Source organism: Cynara cardunculus, assembly GCF_001531365.2.
Source record: "Cynara cardunculus var. scolymus isolate 2C chromosome LG 1, CcrdV1, whole genome shotgun sequence".
Lineage (NCBI taxonomy): Eukaryota > Viridiplantae > Streptophyta > Magnoliopsida > Asterales > Asteraceae > Cynara > Cynara cardunculus.
In genome coordinates this window covers 12,061,433-12,072,428 of record NC_037528.1, presented here as the reverse complement: position 1 = coordinate 12,072,428, position 10,996 = coordinate 12,061,433, and the positions used below count along the sequence as shown (strand labels likewise).

The window sequence follows — 10,996 nt, the reverse complement described above, 5'->3', positions numbered from 1 at the left end:
AAAAATCCCCTTGTGGCCACGGAGGTTCAAATGCGGTGACTCCGGGCTATCTGCAAAGCAGGTGGTCACCCTGGGATTAGTCGGCTCGCATAGCGGGTTGGATATCCAGGTTAATCAAAAAAAAACACAAGAAATTATAAAATAATGAAACACATGTGAAGCCAAAAAAACCATAACTATATTGCATGCCAAAAGAAAAAGAATTGGTTGAGAACCATCTACAGACAAGCAATGCCTGTATTATTAGCAAAACCTTCCACATTAAATTCATTGAACTTATGAGCCATTAGCAACAGTTAGTAGCACCATACCGTGCATGATATTTTTGATGATTTTCCAAACTTCACAGCTTCATCTTGTATCTGTGTCGCCAATTCTCTTGTGGGTGACAAAACCAAAACAGTTGGACCCATTTGAGGATTCTTGCGGGTTCGTTTAAGATGAATAAATCCAGGAATCAAGTAACCCAAGGTCTTTCCAGAACCTGTCTTTGCAACTGCTACTATATCACGACTTTGGAGAGCTATTGGCCATGATTGTGCTTGTATGGGGGTTGGGGCAGAGAACCCAGCCTGGAGTACCTGGAAAATCAAAGAACCAGCAACCTCTGTAAGCAGAGGTAAGCATCTCCAAGATATCTGATTTGGTTTCTTTGGAGGATTATACAAGTGGCTGATGCAAGTCAAAGCATCATCCCAAGTATGCTGGCAGCCAAAGCTTGTTGATACAAGCTAGAGCAGGAGGCCTCTTCTTCAGTCAGACCAAGTGGCAAACTGAATCATCACCATCGGAAGTCCCCACCACGACCATGGATGATTCGGAAAGCACTTTCTCACAATTGGTCCACCGTCTAAGAGTACTCCAAAATGGATTGCCTTACAAAAGGGTGGCACAGCATATGAAAGTTAGCTCCTCCCAGGAGCAATATTGCACCCAGGAAAAAGTCGTTGGAAATCATAATGAGCCTGAAAGTTGCTGCAACTTCAGCAAAGACAGAACTTCACACAAGCACTGCCTATGTAACAAAAGTTGCACAAGATCATCCTGACCATCAGGAGCTGCATAAAAACAGAAGTTATACCTCTCTAAGTAACTCAGAAGGGAAACCAGTATCTTCAAATGATGTAAAAGGTGGGGGCACATTGTCTCCCTGAAGATGTATGACCAAGTATCAGCAACTTGAAAAAAGAAGATAGAAAACAGAAAGCCATACATTATATAACATTTACAAAGTATAAAAAATAAAAAATTGGTATGCTCACTCACTGCATCTATATATTCTTTGTTTTCTAATTAGAGAAAAATAGCTTCTCTATGGAAATAAAAGGAAATTTTGTTCAATTAAGTGATATCGCCATTATCAACTGTTGATGTGTCCCACAAATAATAATCTAAAACTTTTATAAAGCGACGACCATAATTAATATTTAGACCAGAAATCCATTCTACATGCTACCAAACAACACTCCTCTAGTCGAAAAAATTGATGCTCCAACAGCCAAGATATGCATGTACTTGTCTACACCCCTTCTATTCCAGGAGAAATGACAGCACTATTCTGTTAGAAAAACAAATACACACAGGCACACAGTATTTGTTTTGTTCAAAGCTATTCCCGAAAGAGTAAGCCAGAAATTCAAAATTAGTTATTAAAGTAATCCACGAGGTGGGTTCAGACAACTTTTTGCAAGCCGTGTGGTATGGATGACCATGGTAACCACAACGTTATTGTTGTTTTGTCAAAAATACTTGTGCATAGCTCACCATGCATCATATGGAGATGCTACAGAAACCAAGTTAATGATTTTAAATTTACGACATCCAATAGAGCTGAGTTTAAACTTAACAACAATTACTTGATGTAAAAACCTGTTAAGAAGATCAATAAAACAAAATTGGTTCCCTAAAGTACGTAGAACTTGATATAATATGGTGAACTCAAAATAGACACCAAGGATGGCAATCCTTAAAGGCTATAACATTCAAAGTCAGATCAAAACATGTTGCCAGTTTAAAGACCACCAACAAAATTGCATCATCAAATCTAGAAATTGCAAATTTTAAAACTAATTCAATTGCGTGGGCTATGCGAAGCTTACAGATACAGTTATCTCATGCTGCCGGCGATAAGCATCTGGGGACAAGCCACCTCCGACCGACGAAAAATGGGCTTGAGCAGGAGTTCCACCCTGTCCAGAAGCAACTGTCTCATTTGGAGTATCATATGCACAATCTGACCCACCTTTTGTAGTCTGACATAAGATTATAACAAGCCATAAGTTCATCTAGAACGATAATATGGCGTGCCAAGAGGACATAAAGCCTAAAAAAACTATGTAACGTCTAAGGTTTAGAGAAACTTCACATATTTCCATATAGTGAGAATGCCAAACAAGCTACAGGCTTAATTGAGTTTTACTTGAGACAAAAGAAAACCTAATAACAATAAATTATTGATTAAAACCTATTTTACTATCAGCTATGTACATAACCTGAAGGTCTTTTACAACAACCTGCAATTTTCAACCCATGTGCCAGAGACGACAGCACAAAGTACCACAAAAATACCATCAAATTAAGGGGTTGCAGGATAAGATACTCCTGGGGTTTGAAAATATGACAGGGTGACCAAAATAAAAAGACATCAAGAGGATTGAAATTTATCATCGATAAGAAATAATTGTGTTCCCAAAACAGATAAGAAAAAAAAGGAAATAAAAACAAGAGACAAAAGCATACCATCAGATGTTGGTCTAGGACTTGCTACGCCAAATGAGAAAGTACATACAAAACCGAAGAAAACATAATGCAGCAACAGTAAAATCAGATAGTAACAAGAAAAAAAAATGATTCAGGATTAGAGGCGTTTTTGCCACCAATGGCTATGTAAAGTACTTTAAATTCTCTGGTAGAACAGTCAGGGTGCCTTAGAGAAAACATAAATACAAGTTGTTAATACAACGAAAAACTAAAAATAAAGGGAAAGAGATAAATTCTAAACCAGGGCCTTTCCTTATTACCAGGAAAGAGACGAACATTACAATACATGAAACAAAACATGTGCCACCAGAAAAGAACATGAACAGAAAAGAAGAAAAGAAAAGAATAGAGGGAGAAATCATGCCAAATGTTCCACCAGACTTGAGTGAATGTTCCACATCAAGTTACCTTTAGTGCTTACACATCGACATACATATGTGTGTGCTCTGAATCTTCTTCTGGAGTCTGTAATATCATCCGTGGATAAAGTATAGTCGTTTAAAACGGTGACGATACTTCATTACAGATACCAACATAAAAACTTAATAGCTGCAATCATATTATTTTCATTTATAGATCTTAGAACCCTACCCATCAATCCCTCTAACAAGCATTAGCACATACAAATGGAAGACAAAAAATGATATAGAGAACAAAATCAACCAATGATGCTTTATTTGGAGTAAGAACCTAATCAAAAAACAATTTCGTGAAGCCTTGTATCTAGGACTTGCAATTGTTAAATAAATGTTCAAACTAGTAGATTAGTTTAACACAAAAACCACTAGTTATCGGTTTGAACAAACAAAAACAATTCATATACATGCCTAATAAACCTAAAGTATTCACACTACTATCAGCCATGCCGGCATAGAATTATAATGAAATATGTAGATGATTTTGTAGCAAATAAAAGGTAACAATGTAAGGCAGGTTGAACACAAACCTCATGATCTTTTGCTTCAGAAGAAAGCTTTGATGTACCATTGCCACTACTTTCATGTCTAACATCATCCTCAGCAACACCATCATCTTGGATATGTTGGGACGACAGTTGCACTGGATCTTCTGAAGCCACCGGAGACGGATTTTGTGGTGGAGATGAAACCTTAGACCCTGAGGGCCTCTCATATTGAGTAACGTTAGTCTCTGGATTCCAAAAGTAGAGATACCCAGTCTTACCATCAACTAGCCCTCTCCATGGTTTTGGAAGAGTTGGATCCTCTGGAGCATAGCGGGGGCCAGCAGAAGTTGTAGTTGCAGCAGCAGCCATATCAGAAAACAAATCTCAAGTATACTACACCACACAAACCATATACCCTTTAGGATGCCTAAATGATTAGAACAAATCAATAAACCACATACAAACTACCGATGCAGGAAGCATACCGTTTTCAACTTTCAAGACTTTACAGATTAACCACTGATGCCAATAAAAATAACAACATAACTCATGCATTTGCAACTAATGAGAACTAGATCCAGCAGCCTTTCTGAATAGATATATTTCCAATGGTTAAACAAAACCACAGACAACCTATCAACAAAAGGTGGATCATACTTTCGATATAAAACCCTAAAAATCAACAAAAGACAGTTAAAAGAGAAGCCTAACCCAACTTTTTAAAAAAGATAGGAACCTAGGCAGTACTATGTTTCTCATGAAACCACAAAAACCCCAATTTCAATAAGCTAAACCAATACTCAACCGCAGACACGGCTTACCCATTCATGGTAAAATGCAACAAAATATACCTTAACATTGTTCACACTTAATCATTAGAGATCAGAATTCTCAACATATGCAACCAAGATAATCTTCTACGCATGCAATAGACATTTGGAGGCGCTTTATTAATGCGTTCATGGGTTCAAAATGCAACAAAATGAACAGTGCTACGAATTCTTTAAAAATCATTTCTCATCGTAAATGAGACAAACCCTTGCTAACAACGACATTTCGCGTTACAAACAGCCATGTTTAGTTTTAGGGTTTTATCCGCATACAAAAAACATCACATTAGATGTGAAGCACCACCGAAAACCCTAATTTGAAAAAAAGACAACATAAATACGGAACAAAAGGTTACCTGGAGGCGAGTCGATTGAAATGCCGATGGATAACCAGGTGAGAACACAATAGAAAAGCGCAAGACAGGGAGAGAACCTCCTTTTATCTCTCTAAAACTTCTTCCTCTTGGTAGCTATGGAGGTATACATGAGGGAAAACCCGCTTCGTCGGAGAAGCGTAGAGAGGAAAAAAGAAAGGACGGAATGAGGAGAGGGTATTTATATCAGACGGCGACACGATAGTAGGAGGTAAAGATTTTTGACCCTGAGTTCTAATGGTAATATGTTATTAACTACCTTGTTTTATTTAAATTATTTATTGACTTATTCTAATTTATCAATACTGGTGATAAATAATTTTTAATGTTTGAATAAAGAATAATAATGTTAGTGTTAAATCGGTAATAAAAAGTTTTTTATAAGTTGCTCTCTTCTAAATTATCATAAACAACTTATCAGCTTTGAAATTCAAATTATCTTTTTAACCCTAAACCTAATAAAATCCACCAACGATAATTCGTGTTCCTTGATGAGTGCCCTAGAACATCCAAATCTTTAATCTTAAACCTAATAGTTCAGAAGTTGCTTGATTCAAATCAACTTATCAGGTATCTTCGAGGAGATCTATTGCACGGTTTCTTTCCTAGGGTTCTTCGTGGCCTCCGGCTTCAATTTGGTTTTCGATTTCGATTTCTACAGGTACGATCTCTATTCATTTATTTTGACTTCCATTGTTTTCGAGTTCCATGGTCTTCGATTTCTAAACTTCTTCGATTTCAGCTTCCCTGGTTTCCATGGTTCTCGATTTGTTGTATGCGCCTTTTCAATTCATGTTTGCATATGCTTTTTATGGTTCTCGATTTCTTGTTTCATGGTTCTTGATTGCATGTGGTGCTCTTTTCATGGTTCTCGATTGCATATGCTACTTACAAATCGAAGAAAATGAAACACAAATAGAATTGGAACAAGGATGTAGGTTGGGTTGGTGAAAAGAAGCATTGGTGGTCTTGGCACAGGTATTGGAGGTGGCGGTTGAGTTGCTGTTGGTGGAGATGACGATGGTTGGCGGCGGAGATGGTCTCAGTGACGTTGAACGGGAGGAGCTGACGGTGGGGTTTGAAGATCTCGTAGTTATATGAAATAATGTCTTTTTTGGTCATTTTACATAAATAAGCAAAATTTGTCAAACACCAAAATACAACTTTATCAGCTTATTACATTTTGGTATAGTCATAAGCTAATCCAAACATTTTTTTATAAAACTCCGGTTTAATACCACATAAGTTGATAAAAAGAAAAGCACAAGTTGTTTTAAATAAGCAAATCCTAAACACCCCCGTAAACAAAAACAAATGTACTTTCTCTATTTTCTTCTTTTAATCATAATCACAAGTGTATGTGTTTGGGTTAGCTTATATGTATCTTGAATGATTCTAGCGGGCAGTTTACCAAACATTTACCCGGTAAACATCTAACGGTAAAATTCAACACTATCATTTACTTACCGGGTAAGATTTTAGTCAACAAAAAATGGCTTTCTATGCAACAAGTTACACGGTAAGAGCTGATCGTGGTAAGAGTCATTGCCCTCACTTACCAGGTAAGACTTTAGGTCATTGTCTCGCTCTTACCGGGTAATATTATTGGTCCTTGCCATGTTTATCCGATATGGTAATGTAACTTCGTAAGCGTTTACCCAAGTAAGCATTTGGTAAACGGCCCCTACGAGTTCTAAGAACGATTAGAAAAAATATTTGTTGACCTTGCAGAACTCGAATATAGTGACCTCTGAGAATAATTCAAAGGTTGAGATTTTGCAGCCACATAGTATTTTTGTAATAGTCTTGCTTTTTAACAGACTACACTTAGATTTGTCATTTAATTTTGCACAACAAAGCAAAGATGAATAAATAGATTGAATGATTGGTATCGGTATCTATATAGAAACAGTTAAAAATAACCAATTATTGTAAAATCACATGAGGATTGTTCAAGATTCAAAAGATCGATTAAGCTCGTTTTAAACGAAAATGCCACTAGTTAACAAAAAAGCCCAAATAAAGTCATCACTCAAGGTTAGGATCAGTCGAAACAAGTCAAACTAGTTGTTGCATGTGAAATGGATGATTGAAAAGTCTAGGTCGATGACACGGAAAATGATCAAATGTGCTTTTAATAGATCTTTTTTGGCGGACTCCCAAACTTCTTCTGTTTTTATATTTTTGTAATCTAAATTTTTATCTTTATAAACATGATATTGTCGTAGGTTTAATATTATTGGATTTCAAACAATAACATCACATAGCGTGCTATCAACGTTGGTTTTTCTTCTATCACATACTCGTGTCTCGTGATTATGAAGTTACCGTCAACCACAACCATAAAACGTTAGTTCATTGGTTTGGAAAAACATCAACTTTGGTGTAATTGTCAGTAAACTAAAAACACGATGGAAAACACGATAATTTCCATGTGGAAAAACCTTGCACGGGTGTGAGACATGGTGTGGAAATTGATCAAATGCAAATTGGTCCTAACAACCGTAGTTGGGTTTACAACAAAGATGATTGCGAAGGTTGAGGCGATGAAGACGGTGACACAGGGACTGTCGTTCCGACATTTAGGCGTGGTTGCAAAACACCTTTTCCGATCGAAATACAAATTGGTAATATGTAATGTCGAAAAAATGTGATACACTACGTCTTTAGTCAATAATAAATGCAAATATCTTGTGACTTTCACATATGGCATCTAATGTGTCGTTAGTAATCGACCACATACGTATTTATGTGTGGCGTGTCATATTATTGCATTTGATGGCCAACTGCTTCACACACGTTGTTGTCGCATGATTAATTTAGTTATAAAAAGTGGTTTTTCATCATCGCTTATCGATCAAAAAATATTATAATTTGTAGCAATAAATAAAACTTAAAACATTTTGAAAAATACGGTTCAAATTGAATATAATCCACATCTTGGTGAGTAATTTTACAACAAAGAGCGTAGATTGATTTGAGATCGAAATAATGATCCAAAAACCTGTGATAATTCACTTAATTTCTTAATCATAATTGAACCCATCAGATATCTACCTCCAAGGAATGTTATGAACTATACGTAAACTTCGATCTGAAAATCTAAACATACCAATTAAATCCCAGCAATAGCTAATAAAGAATTTCCAGATTGTTGTAAAATAACTTGAATGAACTTCATACTTTATTTGGAAACAAAATCCAAGCAAAACTGAAATCAAATTTTGCATATATATACAATAACAATTAGGGGTATACGCGGATTGGGTTGGGCTGTCTACGACATTTTTACAATCCAATCCAATTATGATGGTTTGAGAAAATCTCAACTTAATTTAACCCATTCAAAAGTATAACCCAACCCAACCCAACCCTTACGGGATGGGTTGACGGGTTAGTAATTACATAAATATGATGAATGAAATATCTTATAAGAATTATGTTTATATGACTAAACTATAAAACGTTGTATCTAAAAGGGTTACAAAAAATTTATATGATGCTTTTTGTGTTTTAACAAGTTTTTAGAATGTTTTTTTAAAACAAAATGTCATATTAATCATTTTACATGAACAGTTTTGAAAAATATTATGTCTATTTATATACACTTGTGTTCATATGACATTTTTTTAAACAGTGTCGTATAAAATAACTAAACATAAGACTTTATTTTGATATGTTCTAAATTTTTTTAAGACATCCAAAAGTGTCATATACACGTATTGTACCACTTTTATTTATGACTCTTTTATGTTTCGTCCTATAAAACATCATATTAGGATGCTTAGAAATTTTAGACGTCCTATAAATCTAATGTCATTGTAGCGAAATGCTATAACTGTTAGCATTTTTTCCATCAAAGTACAACATCAAATGAGTGAGTCTTTTGATTGATATATTTGTCAACTAAATATTTATCAACATCATTCATGTTCTATGGCATATCAATTTGTTGTTGCTGCAAAAACGATTCCAATAATCTTCTCCTATTAGATTATTTGTCATCATTATTTGGTGATGAATTTCTTTTGGTAACTTATATATAGCTAAAAAGATACAAACGTTATATATAATAGACTCGTATGTTATATATAGATATAAATAAATATTTATCGAAGTTATATATATTGGCGACGGGTTGACGGGTTGAATTTGGTTGAGCTAGGCTAGCCCAATTTCAACCTTCTTAATTGATGGTTTAACATGTTGAGTTTAATTGTGTTGTTAATGAGTTGGGTTGAACATGTTAACAATTTGACATTTTTTTTGTATACCCCTAATAACAAAACAAAATTAGGTTACACAACTTTAACTTTTCACCACCATAACTCCATATGGATTGAGTATTGGTGTATAATGTGAACGCAATGCAAATACAGTTGAGTTCAATAAAGAGTTAACACATAAGTAACATTATTATATACGAAAATAAGCTGCTACACAATAAACTATCTGACAACAACTTAGTGACTCAAAAGCCAAAGAAGAAACGCTACTTCAGACCATGTCATATTTAGCCAAAAGTTCCAAAGATGCACCCTTTTAGGCTTGCCAATGTACCATCAACGGTTGGAGCAGTTTCAATGGAAACAACAACAACTACGTGAAAAGAAGAAAGGAACTAAATTTGAAGGTTAGAGTTGAAGAGGGTGTCAAAGGACAACTGATTGGGATTAAGATGTTTGGATCACAATAAAAGAATGTTTGGTAAATACAAGCCTTTGACAATTCAAAGCAAACCACGGTTAGAAAAGGTTGTACACATATTATATAAGTTTACCATACCTTCATTTTTTTTTCTTCTTCAAATACTGGATATCCAACCCGCTATGCGAGCCGACTAATCTCAGAGCGACCACCTGCTTTTGCGGGCAGTTCAGAGTCACCGCAATTGAACCTCCGTAGCCACAAAACAATTTTTATTCCTCATTGGATTTGAACCTGAGACCTCCAGACACTTTTAACTTATGGAGCTCAAACTCAAACCAATTCAACACCATCCTTGTGGTTTCATCTTTTTCATACAGAGATCGTTTTTTCGTGACTTTGGTCGTACATTTATTATATGTGGATAATATATCTCACATCCCAAGAAGATTTCTACCCTTGTTTATGGTATATCCCAAAACTGAAACATTTGAATTATTTTGGAAATCAATAAATAAAACATCAACTATTTATTTATCATCATTATTATAAAAATGACTATACTTATATGACTTCTGAAGATTAATTTGTTTTACCAAAGGATTATTGATTGAAGGGGAACCCAGTAACTCCACATTTGTGGAGCTCAGCGATTTAAATATCACAAAAGGTGAAAAATTATATAAGATTTTAATTTGACGTATATAACTATTATATATTTAACCACAAGAGTGGTGCCTGATTGGTTTGAGCTTGACTCCAAATGTCAAAAGTACCAGGAAATATCAGGTTCAAATCCAAGGAGGAATAAAAATCCCCTTGTGGCTACGGAGATTCAAATGCAGTGACTCCGGGCTATTTGCAAAGCAGGTGATCGCCTTGGAATTAATCGGCTCGCATAGCGGGTTGGATATCCATGTCAATAAAAAAACCTATTATATATTTAAAAGGAGATTTAACCGTAATGCGTTATTAATAATTACTTTAGACATTTAACAAACAATTAAAAAGATAACTTATTTGTTACAAAATAAATTTTTACAATAAAAATGATATACAAATAAAAAGTTATTACACTTTTTAATGAATTAAATAATAATTTTACCTTTAAAATAATATTTTTTTAAATAACAATTTTACCCTTAAAATAATAAATTTTTTCCATTTTATAATTAAACATAAAATAAAAAAGTAAATATTACTTAAAAATAGACGCTCATTTTAAAACAAGTTGTTTGGGAGAGAAATAAGTAATCAATGAGAATAGAAATAAAAAAAATTGTTTGCATTTATATAATATGATAAGTTCATTCCTCTATAAATCCAAATTTTGATTCCAGGTAGGGGTGTCCAAAGGTTGAATTAACCGAAGCCCGATCCAAAAATAAGGCATTTATGTAAAATTCGAATGTCCTGAAATCCGAAAAGCTGAAAACCAAATTGGGAAAAAATTGGGTTCCGGTTGGGGTTTGATTTTTGGC

The 10,996-nt window shown here is 34.7% G+C and overlaps 1 protein-coding gene across 4 annotated transcripts in view; it reads right to left on the bottom strand.

Moving 5' to 3' along the window:
• Positions 1-4,985, bottom strand: part of LOC112529210 (ATP-dependent RNA helicase-like protein DB10) — a 7,140-nt gene extending 2,155 nt beyond the window's left edge. Inside the window, exons 1-6 of one of the 4 annotated variants that reach the window (XM_025140381.1) lie at positions 4,851-4,985; positions 3,943-4,057; positions 3,707-3,876; positions 2,100-2,252; positions 1,082-1,150; positions 312-581 (exon numbers count right to left, since the gene is read on the bottom strand). In XM_025140381.1, the coding sequence (XP_024996149.1) occupies positions 312-581; positions 1,082-1,150; positions 2,100-2,252; positions 3,707-3,876; positions 3,943-4,033 (753 nt within the window). In that variant the 5' untranslated portion in view covers positions 4,034-4,057; positions 4,851-4,985. Of the gene's footprint in view, positions 1-311; positions 582-1,081; positions 1,151-2,099; positions 2,253-3,706; positions 4,058-4,149; positions 4,830-4,850 lie in introns of those variants that run through there. The other 3 variants (XM_025140354.1, XM_025140372.1, XM_025140363.1) reach the window with 3 other exon arrangements.
• Positions 4,986-10,996: the final 6,011 nt, after the last annotated feature.